The sequence below is a fragment of the Ixodes scapularis genome, unplaced genomic scaffold (assembly GCF_016920785.2).
Source record: "Ixodes scapularis isolate PalLabHiFi unplaced genomic scaffold, ASM1692078v2 PGA_scaffold9__187_contigs__length_104089568, whole genome shotgun sequence".
Taxonomy (NCBI): domain Eukaryota; kingdom Metazoa; phylum Arthropoda; class Arachnida; order Ixodida; family Ixodidae; genus Ixodes; species Ixodes scapularis.
This window is the reverse complement of record NW_024609884.1, coordinates 72359349-72378617: the sequence shown is the minus strand read 5'-3', so window position 1 is coordinate 72378617 and position 19269 is coordinate 72359349. Positions and strand designations below refer to the sequence as shown.

The 19269-nt window shown below is 45.4% G+C and overlaps 2 protein-coding genes across 9 annotated transcripts in view; one reads left to right on the top strand and one right to left on the bottom strand.

Moving 5' to 3' along the window:
* LOC8035989 (receptor expression-enhancing protein 1) overlaps positions 1-11006 on the bottom strand; it is a 29366-nt gene extending 18360 nt beyond the window's left edge. The window contains exons 1-4 of one of the 2 annotated variants that reach the window (XM_029993511.4): positions 10551-11006; positions 6402-6474; positions 6228-6304; positions 3756-3876 (exon numbers count right to left, since the gene is read on the bottom strand). In XM_029993511.4, the coding sequence (XP_029849371.1) occupies positions 3756-3876; positions 6228-6304; positions 6402-6474; positions 10551-10582 (303 nt within the window). In that variant the 5' untranslated portion in view covers positions 10583-11006. The remainder of the gene's footprint in view (positions 1-3755; positions 3877-6227; positions 6305-6401; positions 6475-10550) is intronic. The other variant, XM_042287290.1, reaches the window with a different exon arrangement.
* The window catches only part of LOC8053731 (lysine-specific demethylase 3A), a 335808-nt gene continuing 327516 nt past the window's right edge, over positions 10978-19269 (top strand). For 4 of the 7 annotated variants that reach the window (XM_040503281.2, XM_040503280.2, XM_040216826.3 and 1 more), the window contains exon 1: positions 11114-11263. In XM_040503281.2, the coding sequence (XP_040359215.1) occupies positions 11114-11263 (150 nt within the window). Of the gene's footprint in view, positions 11264-19269 lie in introns of all 7 variants that reach the window. The other 3 variants (XM_040216827.3, XM_040503279.2, XM_040216828.3) reach the window with 3 other exon arrangements.

The following is a 19269-nucleotide window of genomic DNA, read 5'->3' as shown; positions in this document are numbered from 1 at the left end:
CGAAGGATGCAATAGAACAAGGAGTAATTTCAAACCAACTAGAGTCTCACTTAGGGCCTCTTGATGATGTCTTTATGAGAGATCTCTAAAGAGGTCAATCATAGCAACCGAAATGAGAGGAGAGGTTATCACTTGGATGAAACTGGGCAACAAAAGATTTGAGTTGCAAATGACTAAATCACTGGGGTTTGCCAACTACCCTGCTGCTGCTCACCATCAGTGGACCCCTTCATGCTTCTGGTTTTCCTCTTTTATACTTATTTCTCCTTTTTTTTGTCTCTTCTGCTCTCAATGCATGCAGATTCTTACAAACATATTAAAATTCTTCACCCCCCCCCCCCCCCCCCCCCAAATTATTTTTACCGATTGTTATGCGCTGTGGAAGAAAAGTGAAACACCACCGGATGCCTACTGATCCAAATCATTTGAAGCACCTTTTGGAGCAGCAAAAAGAATGTTTTGGGGCACAACCACTCACTGCATTGTTATCCGTACCACTGTGAACACTATGTTAAGATTTGTATGTTAGCATGTCCAACTAAAAAAAAATTTATACATTGCCTTTACAAATTTGTACAATCTTTTGTTAGCATCCATTGCAAGGCAGGTTTGATCCCTTAAACACTCAGCTAGCTGTTTAGTTGCATAACAACAAAATGCTGAATGATGACGGACAATATGAACTGCAGTGCTATGGTTATTTTAGGCATGGAATCGAAGGTTAACCAAGTAGTAGTATTTTCCGCAACAATAATTTTAGAATAGAACAACTTTGAGTACCAAAACTGATGTCTTGTAAGTTCTAAAGGTTGAAATAAAACAATTTATTAACAGATAAAAAAAAAATTATCGTCATTTAACCTAACCAAATTTCTGACCCTCAACTGTTTAACTGATGTCTTCAAAATCAAATGTTTTGCTTTCAATATCATATTTTTAGCCACAAATGAAATGGAAAAAAAAAAATTTCAAACATTTCAGTGCAGACATCTGTTGGCAGAGCCACAAACTAAGCCATGAGCGAGCCTGGTTCGTCCAAAACGGTCGAGTGCGTGAACGGAAAGCAGATGAGCTATACTCGTCCTCAACACTTTGGGGACGGCTCCACATTGACGAGCTAAGCTTATCCAAAACAATTAAGGGGTTAATTCTGAACATAAATGACACTATATAAGAGCTTCATGATAATAAAGTTTGGATATGAATAATAAGATCTATAATCATAAACATGTTCTTTAAAAAAAAAAAAAAAATTAAGCTTGTTTATAGGTTATCACCAAGCTTCCATCTACTGCTCGAGCTAATTTAGTTCTAATTTACTCTACTGACCATGCCATTGAACAGTTAAAGCATATATAAATGTGACGACTGACATAAAAGATAACCATATAGTGCAGCCCATATAAATCTTTTCGTGATGCCAAAGTATCCTTGATAGATTTTAAATGGAAAAAAAAAAAGCTCTTTAGGATATTGCAGTTAATCACATATACTGGCTGTTGTTTTATTGGTAAATTTTTAATGGAAGGTTGAAATGTTATATCAACACACAACAAGTTCCCATTCTTCATGTACCCAATCCTACAAGTGCAACACCCCACATGGAGGGGTGCTTTTCCCCTTAGCACACAGGAGCACTGCAGAAAAGCAAGATAAGCAGAATCGCAATTACTACTTCCAGTTGTTGCTTCACTGCAGTACACCAGGGCACACTGAGAAGTGCACTCAAGGGACTTCACTAACCTGCGGAACCAACAGTGACAAAGTGAAATATTGCAGAAATTCTAAATAATGTCACTGTGTGATACAGAGATCAAATCATATGGTATATTACTCAAAGCGACAACCAAAATTTCTGAAAATTTGCTCAAGCCTACTGTAACAATCCGGCTGTGTAGCGGGACTTTGCCTAGGTTTGTTTAAGGAATGCTCGGAGGAAGATGTGTTAACAACCGACTAAGAGAACATAACAACAACGTTCAAGTAGCCAATTCAGGACTTGTAGGCATTCACTGCCGTGACTGTGGATACTCAGCCAACTTAAAAAACTGCTCCGTAATCAGCCAGAATCATCACTCACTCACAAGAGAAATCATTGAAGCAGCAAGTATCATGAAGCAAAGTGACAAGTGTGTTAGCAATCCTTCTATATCACTTTCCAAGAGGTTGTTATACCCAGACTCTACTCGAAGGTAACAAGTATGTTAGACTTTGAAATCAGAAGAGGACAAAATACCACACAGAATAAGAGCTGTCTTACTTAGCAGCAGAAAGAAAACAATGAAGTGTGATAACAATGTTTTCTTTTTTTTTTTTCCTTTCTTTTTTCTATTGGCTGGAGTTTTGATTCTGGACACTTTAACCTGGGTGATCTCTTCTTGCTTTTCCTTGCATCCAAAGTCATGCTTTTCCTGCACTGCTGCCAGGACAGCGAACTGCCATTATGAAGAACAAGCCTGGGGGCCTAGTGCCCCTCTCCTCCTCGTGCAGTAGATGTCCATCACAAAAGGTGACCCAAAAGGTCTCTTACAGCCAGGCACGTAGCCAGGATTTTGTTTCGGGGGTGGCCCGGCCATGACAAAATGCTGTATAAGGGGGAGGGGAGAGAGGAGGCCCCAGATAAATGAAAGATTTTTTGGGGGGGAGGGGGCCGAAATGTGTGTGTGCCGCCATGCATCGCACGTAAAGGTGCATCTTCACACTGGCACAGACATTAAGGCAAACCTCATGCGGCAGTCTGGAGGCATTCTTATCTAACCTTTTCAACATGCGATGTGTGGCGGCGCACATACGTTGCTTAAAAATTTATTTACTTAAACGTAACTGATAATTCAAATATACTGAATGATAATGGCCCTTTTGTACAGACCACTATGGCATTAACCTTTTTTTTCTAAAATGCATAGTTTTCGCAGGAGCGATCTGGCCTGCGTTTCCAAAAACACCCTGTGAAGTGACTATATTGTCAGTGCAATACACGATCCACATGAAAATGCAAGTTCACTACTAACCAGGAACCTTCTATAATCATTTTTAAAACTAAAAAAATGTTTTATTGAAGTGTATGTCCAAATTAACTCTATTTAGAGTTTTCGCTGATTGAAAAGTAAACGTTTGTTGACCATAGTTAGTTCTTATGGCCGGCATCCTTCGCCTTGGGTTTCTAATCGGGTATGCACTCAGGCTGTTTGTAGGTGTGGTATAAAGTCTATCTTAATGTATCCATTGTAAAAGTTTGAAGTAATATAGTAGTTGGTCTGCCTTAAGCATATCATATTTGAGGACGAGTGGCTATATCCTTAAATTTCTGGTTTTTCCTTTATAGACCAACACGCGGCTGTGACGTCACGCCTCTGCGGTGGCGCTGTTGTCGCCACGGCGCATGCGCACTAGCTCCACCTCACGCGAATCTGGTTTCTACGCTCGCGCAATGTCCACACCTGGTGTGGGCAAACGCGGGCTTGTTTGTAAACAGTGTGTCGGTCTATAACTGTCACACAACCGTAAGATTTTCTTTGGCAAATGAATAAGTTTATTATAGTTAGCAGCTGTCATTCCCCAGACCAAAATGCCATGACTAATTTTTGAGTAATTGCAGTTTGGGCGCCAGTAATTCCTGATCACCTGACTTATGAATTCCAAATAAAATAAACAGCTCAATGTGCCAATCGTTGCCATTAAATGAATGACACAAACTCATAATGATAGCGGTCCACCTTGTTACCGATCAACCACAGTTTTTCCAGGCAACTCACTGGTTCCCGTAGCATGAGCTGTGGGTGCACGAAGCGTCTGTAAAGGATGCTCGAGCCCATTGTTGCTGGAGACAATAGCCACAGGACAAAGAGTATCTTGATCTCGTAGTAGAACGGAAGCCTGCAACAACAGTCATGGAAGCGGCATTTGATCTTTTGTAGCAGGTTCTGAAGCAGGCAAAACATTGGTTTGGAGCAGTCACTGATCCTTCTGGAGCAGACGCCAACATGTTAACACATCACTTGAGGATGAAAAAGTGACCGTATTACTAACTGAGTTTATCAACGATAATAACTGGGGATTCCTCCTTGATATTGGAGCATATTACTTGTTACCTTGTGTAATAAGAGATAGAGTGCCAAAGGAACACGGGACGTTCGTTTAAGAAAGAAGGCTTTAGTCAGAGAAGGCCCATTTATAATGGGTACTAAAAAATTGATGAAAAATTAATCGTAGCACAAGAGCTCAAATTGGATAATGCTTCTCTCCCCTTGCACTTTTACCAGGAAGAGTTTATTTAGCCTGTACGTAGAAGTTCCGTAAAATGACTGCAAAATCCATCTCGTCTATCGACAAAAATGCGTCCCCCAAGTTTTATGAAGCTACCAAGCTCAAGACTTTAATATTATGAACTGCCAAAACAACCACCCCAAAATATTATGAAAAATTACACTTGTGCAAGTGGCACTGCTCCTGAGCAGTGTTAGAACCACACTAAAGTCAAAGTTCACTGTACTTTCGATCGACAGCTGCATAGGAACAACCTTGACTACTATTTATTCAAATATAGGTTCACGTCTTTTTTCTCGGCACAGATTTTTAAATTTGCTTACCACCAAGACAAAAAAAAAAAAGTAGACCTGGAATAGTACTCGGCATAATTATCGAGCCTATCGCACTAACTCGGGTGCTCATCCTTGTAAGCTACTGCACCTAGCACTCTGGTGCAAAGCGGTGAAGCTCAGCACGTGCGTGCTGGCAAGAGGCGGCACAGAGGCATGCGGCAGACATGATAAAATTAAGTGATCTCATCAGCACGACAAGACCCTGGTTCTGCCTTATCACAATAGCTGCCATCCTACAATTTGGTAATGTTTTCTCGCAACTTCTAGCTCCCCAAATCGCCGACATTGTCTGGAAACTTAGACGATGTCGGCAATCAGTCCGCCAGCGCATCGACCAACCAGTGTTGTTGACGAGCAATCACAATACTCCGTTTCACCCTAATCTAAAGCGCAGCCGCTGCTATGAGCCTCTAGGACCAACCAGCGTCAAAGCGGGACATCAAGGCATTTGTCCATCTCCTGTGCGTGATCTTTCATTGACTAAATAAATCAAGTGCAGTGATTCGCCCATGACTTGCGCATTTAGTATGTGTTTGTGGTTGCATGTGTTCCGAGCCTTTGACTGTACTCTCACCAAAGATTAAAAAAACTATACTGTGAAGAGAGACACTCTGAAATACATATTTGTACCATTTTTCTTTCCTCCTACTTTTCTAAATATTAAAGTCGACCAATATTACAGTCGCCGACCGATGTTTCAGATTTCGTGGGGACCAAAAAAACGTCCAAATAATACACCAGTCCGAAAAATCAGCAGAGTTAAAAACTTGCCTTTATTACGTCTAAACGGGCTCCGTAAATAGTGCCTTGGTTCAGGTTACGCTTGCACGCCTTGTTTTAGGTTACGCCTCTTTGCGTTCGGCAACTTTCGCTTAGCTTGAGAATCGCTGCCTTCTTTTCTAGCGTTATGGTCGAGTACTTTCTGTGCATCTTAGCAACATGTTGCAGCGGCGGAAGAACAGATGGTGCAACGATGTCCAAGCCAGCGTAGTCCGAAAACACGATTCACCGAGACGAGATCGAGATGAGAGGCGCAAATACATGACTGCAGTGTCATATTAACAATGCAAACTGGAAACAACAATGATGATGATAATGACGCACAGCTAGAGAAAAAACAAAAAATCTGTACAGCGTCACCTAGCAGTATTTAAGTAGAGCTGCCAAACCAAGCCAATCGATGCGCAGCCAACATAGAATCCAAAATGGCCGCTTCTCTGTGGTCTTTCCTGCAGATCGCTCATGACGATTTTGTCTGAAGAATCAAACTTCCGGACTTCAAGCTGTCTGAAACATTGGTTGTGAATATGCACTATTTCTATCGGGTAAATCACGGTTCCTCCTTTTGGTCCGAAATATCGAACGAGTCCGAACTATCGGCGTCCGAAGAATCGGTCGGTGACTATATATATTTTTTTTACTTCACCCATCTCGGCACAGGTGTAGTGCAATTCTTAGCAAAAAATGGCACTAACAAAAAATGGCACTGTGGCGCAAGAAGTAGCAGACTCGATTATGGCGCAATTTGGTGCAAACGGCGCATTACTTCCATCACTGCAACAAAAAAAAAAAGAGGGTGCGAAATATGATTGCATGTTTCTAGGAAGGTGCAACAGAGACACTCACCAAGAGATGAGGATGTCTGCAAAGGTTTCCACACAGGTAAAGAGTGCGAAAACTACCCAGTACATCATCCATTTCATCTGAAAAAAAAAAAAAAATATATAAAATGAAATGACGAGCACAAGCACAAAGGGAGCAGACGTGTGCAAGTCCCATCCCCACAGTGCCCACACTCACATATTCCCGAACGTCCTTGTTCTTGACTGCCTTGTAGGAGGCGTACGCCGGATACAGCATGCCGCACACCATGCTGAAGAGACGATAGAAACAGTGAGCCAGTTGCGGCAAGCTAGCACAAGAGAAAAGCAAGAGAACACAGAGGTTGCCACGCGTGAGCTGCAGCAGCGAGGGGGGCTGCGGGGCAGCCCGCTGGCGTCGCCGCATTGCTGGGCAGCTGCTAGGTCCAGAAGGCAGCATAGGGCAACATGACACACAGGGAGGTGGAGGGGGGGCACACGGGAGCACTACACTCCGCGCTGCAATTCACCCTGGGAGGCCATGCTGGCAAAGAGGTTCTGTCGCTTCCTGGAGGGAATCAGGTGATGAGTGTTGCCAAGCTAGTTTGGCTTGAGCCCCTGCCCCAACCCCCCCTCCTTCCCCCCAAAATAAACCTGCTTCCTCTCCCAACTGGGAGCCTGGTGTTCTCTCTCGTAGGGCAGCAGCTGCTGGGGGGGAGGAATGCCCCTCGCTCACCCCCACACCACAATTCACTCCCTCCCCGATGGGCTCGGCCCAGTTCAAACAATGCCACTCCCCGCCAGTCAAGAGGTATTCTTCAGTTCTCCTTACGGAGATGGAGGCTAGGGGACAATGTGGGACTGCAATGTCCGTTTCTCGGTTGCTTCTTCGCTCCACAGGGGGAACCTCGAAATATATTGCAACCGAATCACCGGCAGAGAAGGGACTTGATTTTTTGCACAAATCATTATTATATATGTAAAAAAAAAAAAAAGTAGTCGTGCCAGTTTTGATGTTTTAGACTTTAAAGATTTGCCTGCTCTTCATCTTTGTGTAACACGGAGGTACATTGTCTTCACCACTGTCAATGGAACACTTCATGCATGAGCAAGCATGACACAATGGCAGAAACAAAGGCTTACGGGGCTACAATACATAAGCAAAACAAGCAGCAGTGCAAGTTTTAATTTGCAGTATTTCATTAGCCACCTTTCTCTTCTTTCAAAGCAATAATAGCGTTCACTTTGTTAGAAAAACATAAAGCAGGGGCAAGCATAATGGAGGCTAATAAATACTGGCAATAACAGAAACACGGACCCTTTTCTAAAAACAAAAAATGGTTTGGATACAGTAACCGTAACCATGAAATTTGCTTCATTTTTGGGAGGTTTTGGATGCTGAAAAAATGGCCGTTAGACACTATTCCTGCAACAAAAGTAATCTCATTTAGGAAATAAATGCTGAAACAGTCCTTCGTGTGTTTCTTCACCCTATCATACTTGAAATGAAAAAGGTTTCATGCAGTAGGTCTAAGCACACTCAGTCAGACACTCCCATTTAAATAGATTGCAGAAATCAGTCACTTAATGAGCAACACTAAATTTTCATAAAAATTAATTAGTGCATTTGTTTTGTGAAATATCTAAGGTGCAACTGCCTCTATCAATGATTATAAATATCAAGCAAAAATGTAAATATGCTGATCCATCAAATCATTTTATTTAGCAACTAAAAAAAAAAAAGAGAACTTTTTTTTTTTTTTTTAATTTTTTGTTTTCTGAAATTAAATGCTCCAGTGACCCACAGCAACCTTTGTCACTTTCAAGCGAAATTGGCTTAATTTGGAGAAAAACTGTTGTTGGTCTTGGCTCATCTTAATGAGCCAAAATCATGAATATGTGCTTACTACAAGTTCATCAAGCCACATCTACAGGGTAAATTATAGGATTCTACCATGCAAGACCAATTTTCGCAAATTAAATAAGATGGGTTAGATCTACTGGTCTGTTCTGAAATTAAATACTGGTCATTTAAAATTGATCCGCTGCACAAAATAAAAAAAGATGTACTTTATTGTAGTGGTTTTTCATCAATTACTCAAAAAATAGATGTAGTTTATGTTTGAAGCTGGGTGAGGGATGTATACTGACTATGAACTGGTAAAATATTTAGTCCCTATCTCTGCTATTTTGCATTGTTTCACTTTCGGGCTCCTTCATTCCGTTGGTCGTGTACAATCATAAAGAATGTGGCGCAAAAGCGGCCCATTGCCTTGTGAGGTGCATGTTGTATTGCTGTCATGTATATATAAAAAAAAAAAAATGTAACATAGAAAGCTGCTTATTGAGGACTTCCTCAGTAGCGCTAGTCCCATCTTCATGACCATGCCCTTGTCGGATCTTGTTAATTAAGATAACTCTCTCCACGCACAACAGTAGACAAATATTTAAAAATCTGCCATGTCTGGTTCTTTCTACAACGCCCTATACTCAGTGTCAGCAATTTTGTGCTCCATTGCCAAGGCTAGCGTAGCTTCCACAATGCTGCTACAACCCCATACTGCTGCAAGAGCACATGGCTTCGTCTTGCGCCCGATTCCCATGCGCTCACGCAACATTGACAGAGTTGGAGCACTTCGAAAGCTACGCTAGCCTCGAGAGCATAGAACAAAATAGTTGGCACTGACTACAATGTAGTTGATGGACCTTCACGTGACAAGGAATACAGCTTTTTGTTCTCCAGCATTACCTGCAAGAGGAAGTCTCCCGCCTCTCAGTTAAAGTGGCACCCCTTGTTTATTGGTTGATTTACTTGTGTTTACCAAGTATTCTGATGTGATGCAGTGTAACAGTGCAGAGTAGTGCACTGAGACTGAATGGATGCCACTCCAGATTATATTTGGTTAAAGAAAATCTTATATTAACAGACAGAGAGGTGCAGTTTCCCCTCGCTTCAGCGCTTGAGGTGTCAGAGAAAAGCACTCGTGGCATGACTAGCATCAAGATTAATATCAACCTTGTAGTATTGACATATACAGGAAACCACGAAGAACAAAAATAAATGTCCAACAGTCAACTGGTCGGGGCCTCTCTTTATGTTTACTAATTCCTGGAAATAATATTATGTATGCACAGTGCTTTGGGTATAGAACACCAGAAACTCTAGCTAGGAAGCCTGCACATGATACGCATTTTCTTGCTGTACCTCAGATGAACAAATGTGAGCCCCTTCACTGAACTACTTGGAAGACGTTTCAGTTCCAAACGGCTATAATAGAATGGTTCCCACTGTTTCGGGCTTTTGTTAACGTAAGATAAAAAGGAAGATGCCGTTCTGTTTACAGCTATCGAAAACATATCACCCCTTTAATGGTTTTCAGTTCCCATTTTAGTTCCTAATCACAGAAGAGTTTGAAGGCGAGCAACGCTCTCGCCCACGTTTTTACAACGCTGACCACCCACTGAAATAGTTCCGGTCTGACTGTCGACAGGGTTCGTCTAAAAAAGGAAATTTACGAAGACCTTCAAGGCAAACCCGTAGCGAAATGGCAACCTGAAGCCTTGAACTTTTTGCTCGCATTTCTTTTTTTTTTTTTTCCTTTTCTTTTTTTAAATCTGTCGCACATGAATGCGCGGACTGAAAAAGCTGCGAAACAATTGAGACGAGAGACAGATCTCAGGACAACATGTGCCGGCTGACAGCAGCATGTGACGGGTCTAGGAAGCGTTCGTGGCGCAGTAGATGCAACGCGACGGAAACTCGCACACCCTTGGTTGTTGACACCGGTTGGAAACAAAACAAATCTGCGTTCGCTTGGAGAACGCAAGATGGTAACGCGATTGAGGAGATGCTTCGCCACGGAACTCCGCCAAAAGACAGACGCGCAAAACAGACAAAGGGCAAAGCAGGTACGACGACGCCATATGGATCGAAATATAACAGTGCACAAAAACAGTGTAGCATGACAAACACCGAAGGTACAGCAAACTACAGCACACAAAAACAATGCGACAGGACAAACGCAGAAGGGAAGTATTATATTACACAATTTGTATTATAAAAAAAAAAAAAAAATCCAGCCGAGCTACGATTTTTGGAAGAAAAACGGACAGCCACTTTCAAAACGTTGTTACACAGAGAAGGACGAATATCACCCGGACATCGGAAACGTCTCGCACTTGGGTCGTTTCGTTCTTTGAAGTAGCCAAGATCGCCACGAACTCGAACATCGACTCGAGGGCCCAAGGGCACGTTGCGAAGTCTCCGTTGTCCCCAACGTCGACAGGAGCGACGACAACAGAGGCGAACACATGGGAAGCCTTTGTTCCGTAACCGCGGTTGAGGATAGCGCAGAGGCTCGGTACTCACACAATGAGCCTCGAGATGATTCCGGAGATCATGACTCTCGGATGGTCCCTCTGTTTTCGGGATGCGAGTCCTTGGAAAGCGTCAGCTGGTCATCCCCACCAAAGCCAGGCGTCCAGGCTGCGCGTCACTCGCGACACTACAAAGCCCGGGGCAGCTGATCGCGAAGCCAGCCGGGTCGCCCGTAGCTGCTCGGCAGGTTCCGAACTCGAACGTGACGGGGCTCTGAGGACGAGGCGCGAAGCAACGCGAGGCGCCAGTTTCAAGCGACGCAGGCACCATTGGCGGAGCTCTGCGCGCCCTGGATGCTCATTGGGCCATGCTCTGCGCTGCTCTCCACTGGCCAGGCGAGGTCACGTGGGCTCACTTTATTTTTGTTTTGTTTTCCTTTTTGCCTTCCCGGAGGTCGCGCAGGCGTACTAACAGTTACGTGGCGACCTTTCAACTCGCGTATTATTCGTTCGCGCTTGGAGACGTGGTCGTGTTTTTTCCTGCATTCGAGCAGTTTCCCCTGTGCGAAGAGGCATCGGCTCGTGCAGCCACCGAATGGATACTTGATATGTGCAATGGCCTACAAGCACCGCGAAGAGATCGTGGGCAAACGATTTCTGTGTGTGAGCGGTCGAGGCAAACTTTCCAAGGTATCCGAGTGGGATTGGAGGGCCGGGATAATCCGTGCAGCGTCGCACAAGGACCCCAAGCACCCGGAGCTCTCTGTGAGTAGTGCACTGAGCCCCCTCCGTCTGACCGATCGAAATTCGCGATGCGGGCGCAGAGGCGCGCACCGAATGCCAGCTTGGGGGGCTGACCCGACTGGCTGCAGGTGAAGTTGCTGAAGCCGCCGAAACGCGTTGCACGGGTGCACGTGAGTTTCGCTAGTTTTGCGCTTGCACGTCGCCTTTCTGACACGGATGATGATGATGATTTGGGTTGGAATTCGGAACTCCGAGGCACGAGTCTCCGAGCGATTGTTTGGCAATTATCGGATGGTGGTGGGCTTTAATTGCACGTGATGTAGAACCGTAGGTGCACCGCAAACGTCGCTGCACGCTTCGAAGCACCGCTTCAGCTTGCAGCACCGTCTGCGGTGCACACCCGCCGCCGTGTGTTTACGTTTGCAGAAAGGCGGCAAACCGCCCGAGGAGCGACGGCTGCCCTCTGGGAGTTTCCTTCTGAGCGCTTGTGGTTCTGTTGCGCGTTTTGGCAGACGGGCCCTGCTTTGGTTTAGCGTTGTTCCTACTTCCAGTCAGTCGCTGCGCGCGGGCGAGTGCAGATACCCAGCTGAGCCGCCTGCCCACTTGGTCGGGAACGTGATCTTCCGTGGTCTGTTCGCGTTGTCGACGCTACTCTCGAGATTAGATTGCTCTCCCTTTTTCGCCTTCTTTTATGCACATCGACTGCTTGCACTTTGCTCGTAATCCGCTAAAGCTGGCCTTTGTTCCGACGCTGTAGCTGGCAGCGCAATCCTGCGCAGGCTCTCGGCCGTCATTATCTGGCCCTGTGATGGAGCGTGCGTTTTCTGTTTTGCGCCTCGCCCGCCGTCCCTGGCAATCATCTACGGACCCCGTCTTATCGCGCGGGTACTGGCCGGTGGGCTGCTTAGTTTTGTGGATGGCGGGAAAATCTGGTGGTTTTCACAGCATTGGGCTATTATTGAGCTATTTCATTGCCGAGATTCGAGCAATTTCACAGCACTTGGTTATTTTTGAGCCAGGTAGAAAACGACGATCAATTCGAGGGTTGGAAAATAAAATATCCCAATAGCAAGGGGTGGTCGGGGTCAGCCAACACCAGGTCAGCGCATGTTTGAGAACCCCCCCTCCTCCCTCCCTCTTTTTCCTCACCCTAAAATTTTACACATGCGGAATCGAAAAGGGACCCCTCCCCCCCGAATCCGCCACTACTGAGCGCAGTGATGCACCCGTGTTTTTGTAAGAATGTTTGAACTTATTTTTTTTTTTTTTTATTTTATATCTTTTGTAAATACGTGTATTATGTCCTGAGTGTTCCCAAGAGATGTTTCAAATACCTTATATGAAGGTTTGGACCACATCTCGCAAAAAGTGCACCGGTTAATCTGCGAGCACCTGGCACCCCTAGTACTGGCCTCCTTTTCGTGCTCGTTGAATGAAAAGCGCGCACTGCGGAGCGCGTCATTGGAACCGCGGCTGGCGGGTTCGTGATACGCGGCCCGAGTTGCCCCGCGAACCTCGGGTCGCCACCACTGGGCCCAAACCCGGCTGGGCGGCCGACGGGGCCCCGTGTGGGTGCGCGCTTTGTTTTTCGCATGGCAACTCCTGGAATGGGGTCAGTCCGCTCCGTTGCGGGGCGAGGGGGGAGGGTAGGGAGCCTTCATGTGCGCTTTGCGTCTATCGGAATCGTGCTGCGTGCAGCAGCTGCTCGCCGCTGCTCGTGTGTCCCTCTCGCCTGTGCGCCGCGCGAACCCACTGGGAAACGGGACACGTGTTTTTCGGGGCTCTTGCTGCTTGCCGTCCCCCCCCTCCTCTTTGGAAAGTGGAGGGATGCCGTGTGTTTTGGCACGGTTGGCCACCCGTTGCGTCACGCATCTGCGCACCTTGCTCCAGTTGTCGAGTTCCCCCGCAGCCGAGCTCAGTGCCTTTTTGACAGCTCACGTTCCTGACGATAGGTGACCTGTTCTGCCGACGTTCATACCAACTTGCTCTTTTCCTACGAAGACTTTTTTCAACACAATTAAAATACGTATTCAAGAATGGCCAACCTTGAGCGAAGATAAGTGATTCATGACATCCGCTGTGTAGAAAAATGAACAGTGCCGCACACCGAAACAAACTTCGGAACTCAAATGCTAAGGTACACACTCCCCTATATTTTAAGTCTTTTAGACCATACTGAACATATATATATATATATATATAATATATATATATATATATATATATATATATATATATATATATATTATGTGTTCAACTAGAACAAAATATACGCACGATGCTTATTTAGGTGCCCGTCAGTGTTTAAATGCTCAAATGCAAACTGAATGCATGCTGCTAGTATCAATTTTTTTTTTGTTCTTATTTTACGTCTGTTATAATGTGTACGCTATTTATCTGTCAGTGTTGAAAATACTTGAATGTAAACTGAAGGTATGGTTTTTGTGCTATGTTAATTTGTTTTCTTATATTTTTGTCTGTGGTTCTGTTAGACTGTTTCCTTATTTTTCTGATCGCCTGTTGGGGGAGTTAGGGCTTTGTCAAGCAACTACTATGTGAGAGAAGAGTAAAGGTACAGCGAAGGCTGGTGAATCGCAAACATACCTAAACCTGAGACACCGGAAGAAGGAAAGGGAGGACACCAAAAAAGAGGACGACTCACACAACGTCTCGAACACAGCTGAAGGTTCATTATAAACATCCTTTTATATGGGTACACCGTAATCACCGCAAAGAAATTTCATACCAAGTCACACACACCCTCAGTTTTGTCAGCAAGGACGAACAAACGAGCTGCTCACACTTCCACATTGCCAAGGTGAACAAACTAACAAGTAATAAAAAATTAAAAAAACGCATTTGCAAGAGGTTTGTGAATTACCATCGACGGGACACACACATTTCCAGCAGTACCACACTTGCCAAGGTCAACCAACTGACACACATACAAAAAAAAATACATTTGTAAAAAAGTTTGTACCCGCTTGTCAATCACCATTGACGGGACACTACACAATTTCCGGCAGAACCAATACAAAGAGTTACTTCGCTTTTAAACTATGGTTTTTTTTTTTCTCCCTCCCTTCTTCATTTTTGAAGAAAAACAAAGAATATGAATTTGAAAAGGAACGCCACTGGCTTTGAATACGTTTATTTTTCACTACAAATACGGAAATAAAGCTGGAGGGGCTTGACAGAATGGGCCACTTATAGAACGCGACACAAAGTCAAACAAGGTCTAAAGGAAAAAAAAAATAAGGGGGGGGGGGGGCAGTGAAGGCGGTTAGCTCAACGCGTCAGAAAACGTTGGCACTACGTAATGATTGACGCGAGGGCGGTTGCGAGCCTGAGAAAATTTGTCCCACGCACTGAGGAAAAGAGAGCAACGACACGACACGACTTTTGGGAGACTTCTCTCATGATGCCACTTTTTCTGGACGCGTTTCCCCGCTTTGAATATCCTCGGGTTTCAAACCATATGTTCCGGAGTGCTAAGACTCTCGACACGTTCGCACGCATTAAACAACCGGTAGGAGCGTACTGCTCGAAAGATGGCGCTAACCAGACGGGGCTGTCATCTGGATGATCGTCATAGAACAGCGCAGTGCAGAGCGGTGGGTCTGCGACGCGTAAGTGACTCTACATTTGTGAAATACGAGCGATATAAGAACCTTGCCTCGTACTTGTACGTCAGGAAGCTCTAATCAAGCACCTTCATTCTGAAGCCGATAGAGAGCGCGATTCTCGCACCGTTGTTAGGGTGCCTACATGTCTGTCTGTCTCAGGGTGAAGACATCCATTGTTGCCCTGAATGTTCCAGCGCGTGACGCTCTCGCGGACTCGGTGCGTGACTCGGGCGGTAAAATGGCGTCTATGCATTAGTTAAGGCTACGCGCTCGAGCTTAGTGACACCGGTTTGCGCGCACTTCAAAATGCATAAAAAAACGATTGGGCGGAAAAATGGCCGAGATGTCACCACTCAAGCAAAAGCGCGCGTGTGTATGAAGGCACTCTAACCGCTGTACCACCATCGCTAAAGGGAAGTGTTCGGCGCGTGATCGCACGCCGAATACGCGGTGACAAAAAGCTCGTGTCTGCGCCACTCTTGAGAAGCCAGCTGATGGAGCTAAGGAAGCTTCCCCAGTCAAAGTGGCGGGATCCTGGGAAAGCAGCGCCATTGCCTTCCCTGCCTGCTAGCCGGACACAGATAAAACCTGGCAAGGTGATTGGCTGATCGGTCTCCGTCGCCATGGCAATCGCCATTTTGGTTCATTCAAAGCTTCGAAAAGCTCGTTCGGAACCTGGTCGCACCAAGCTCGCTATGGAGCTTCACCTTACTGAAAATGTCCCTCGCCAATGTGAGCGTCCTTGGCACTGTGCACGCAATCAACTTGTCAGTCATGCCTAGGGAGCCTTCATTGAAGGCACCCTAGTCACGCCTATCTCCACAGATCTTACAACGGTATTGTTTTCGATGCCGCCAAGAACCGATGCCGCATATCATGGGGGCGGTGCGAAGATGTGCGCATCTTTCGCCCATGAGTGGATATCGAAATCTCGGTATTCAAGAAATATCTTTATACAACAACCTGTCATCGGGAATTTGGATCGACTCACCAAAAATGGAGAGGTCAAGGGAAAACTGCTCATTCCATGGACCGAAATGGCAACCATACGGGGGAGCTTGGCGCTACTTTTCTTGGATCCAGTGAGTTTTGGCCACACCGTGGTTTTGGCCCACGTATTCCGACGCACTCCATCTCACAGACACCTGCAGTGCAGACAAACACAGGGGCACGAGCGCGTGGCTTTGGAAAGTGCCTCGGATGCACGAGTTCTCCTACAAACAAAAGCATTCTAGCCAGCTAGGCTCACGCTCCTGTGCCTTTGTCTTTACTTCAGAAATTTGTGAGAAGATGAAATATACGTTCAAGAGCAGCGTGGCCCGTGTTGAGTAAAGCAATACTGTAAACGCGCGTTTTTTTGTTTTTTTTTTATTTATTGACAGTATTTTTCTGCGAAATGTGTGCCTCCTTGGTTGCTTTGTAAGTCCCATGGTCGGTGGCAAGATAAAAGGTCAGGGGAAGCTCCTCCCAGCTCTTTCCACTTTGAAAATCAAATTTGGGGTTTTTACGTGCCAAACCAACGAAGGGTATCTGGCACGCCCCAGCGGAGGACTAGGATTAATTTCGACCACCTGGGGATCTTTTGACGTCCAACCGGAAACCCGGTTCCACGGCGCCTTCTCCGCTATCAGCCTCCTTCAGGTTGCGAGCACCTCGGCCGGGTTCGAACCCGCAATTTGGGGGTCCGTAAACCTGCGCTTTGCTTCGCAGTAGGGTGACCAGACGTCCCGTTTTGGGCGGGACAGTTCCGCTTTGAAACAGACAGTGTGTAAAAGTGACGACGGAAGTCGCTTGTCCGACTCCGGAACAATGTGCTCACGGTAACACAATTCCACTTTTGTCCCCCCCCCCCCCCCCCCCCAAGTTATGAACATCCCAGCCACTTCAGTCCCCCCTGAATTAAATTCCTCGCTACGCCACCGAGCTCGAGGGATATCCCGCTCCGCAGGGGCGCACCGTTGTTTTCCTCGGAGGGAGGAAAGGATTCGGTAAAGGACAGCCCGGCCAAGCTTGTCGGTGGTGCCGTTTCTGATTCCGCTACTGCGTGGTGTACGTTCAAGACCTCAAGCTAGCGGTTTGTAATCCACTGGTAAATTTCTCATCTACAGCTGGGATACAAGTCGCCCGTTAAGGCAGACTAAGTTCTAGGCTGTATAAACATACACACACACCAATAATTTTTTTTTTCCTGTGAATGAGGTCAGTGGCATCAAGGCCTCCGCGTCCCTAGCTCTCGTTCCTAGCGCAAATCCATCAATAGTTTTCCGGTTTTTTATGGCGTTTTTTTCTTTTTATTGGAATTTTGCGTTTTTTCGTAAAAATAACATTTATTAGAAAAAGAAGAAGCTCTTGTGCGTTAGAAGATACGCTGCAGTGTGCGGGTCTAGCGGGCGCGTGCTCAATCCATGCTTCATTGTGAGGCACGAGCTCCCGCTAGCGAAGCGGAGCTCTAGAATACGGTCTAGACCTGTCTATACTCCGTTCACCCTTAAGCTGAGACTAGATGCTCCGCCTTTAGCGCGAGCGTTCTGCCCTTGCTACTTGCTAACATAATGCGAACGCACAGGCACGCGCAACCGAAGCACTGCGGAAGTAAGGGGGTTATAGTTGGTTCATACTGACGAAAAGGCAAACAGCGCACAGAAAACGGGGACTAAAGGAAGTGCAAAGAGGACAAGCGCTGACTCAACTGAACTTTAATCACATGAAAAAGAAAACCGCAACCCCGCCCACGTCACATGATACATTCACCACGTGTCTACAAAAACAATCTCTTTACTACTTAAGCTTGGCTTACGCAATTGGTGCCTGCTTTGATCAGTGCATGCGCCTCTAAAATGTATCTGTTCACTCTTTCCCTTCCATTGTCAATGATACCAGTCTTACTGAAGATAAGCTTGCACCCACATCCATAACAATGCAATGGCAGATGCCCCCTACCACTGATCGCAACGACAAGTCATGCTCCCGCAGTCTGTGATTAATACATCTGCTCGTCTGACCCACGTAGGCTTTTCCACACGTTTGTGGAATCGTGTACACAACTCCCACCTTGCAAACAACATATTGATTTTGATGCTTCACCGAGCAAGCGGGGCCTTTGTCCTTATCGCCAACTCTCGCGCATAATTGCGCCAGCTTACACGGAGCGGAAAACACCAATGGCACATCGTACCTCAAGGCAGCTTTTTTCAAGTTGTGTGAAATTTTATGGAGATACGGTATTACGAGCGGTCTCTTATTCGGCCTTTCCCTCTGGGGACGGGGTTCCCCTTTGATTTTCTGCGGAAGCCAGCGACCTTGCGGCGAACGGACTGCAATCTAAATTGAAATAATAATAATAAGACAACTTTTACTTTAAAAAAAAAGGGGGGGGGGGGTACGCGTATGATTGATTATTATCCGCGTTTCCCCACCGCTAGCTTTGCGCCTGCTCCACGAGTTCACTTTGATGCACCCACGCGTTTCACGTCGTTCTCATACGAGTCACTTTGATGCACCCACGCGTTTCACGTCGTTCTCATAACTGATTTAGAAGTTTTTGATGACGCTCGACAAGTTTCCACTTGAAACCCCATGTATATTTTCACTAATTAAAAAGTTTATTAAGGTATGGTAGTTAATTATCCGACTTAACTGTGAAGATTAGCCGTCTGCGTATTGTCCCCCTGGCCGTATAACTCACCTGGCGAAACCGCATTAGTGTAGCTTTTACAAATTTTGTTGTAAATAAATATGTTCGAAATAAAATAAATGCACTGTATATAAAATGCCGACAGGTCTCTATCGGATTTCATTTTGTTTTCTTCGAGAATGCAGAACCTATATCACTGTCGTGCCGTAAAATGTCCTATAGGTAGGATCAAGTGTTTCCGGAGTTTATTTGTCGTGAAGTTCGGAGGGTGTTTTTGTGCGTTTATTTTTTGCCGCAAATTCGGAGTTTATTTGTGATAAATTGCCGTGATAAATTGCCGATTCTTCTTAATTCGTTTCTTTTTTTTTTTTTTTTTGTATGCCGGATATATGCTATTTCATTGTAAAAATAATTATTATCCGGACACCATCCTGCCCTAAATTCAATAGAACTCACCTGTGGCAAATTAAATCTCTTCAGCTGGATTGGGCGTTCGCGCCCTTTCCATTGATAACTTTAACTGTCCCACAACCAAACTTGCAAACAGGAGTTGCTTTCTTAAATGCCAATCCTTCAAAATCACTCAAGTCTTTGACGTGAAAATAAATTAAAAAAAAAATAATAATAAAGAAAAAAAAAAGACAAGAAGGACGAAAAAACGGTTGAAGTGCAGGCGAGCTGGTGTAAGTTATACATGATGATCGAAAACCTGAGACTGTGGTTTGAAAAACGGAAAAACCACGGTCTCAGGTTTTCAATCATCATGT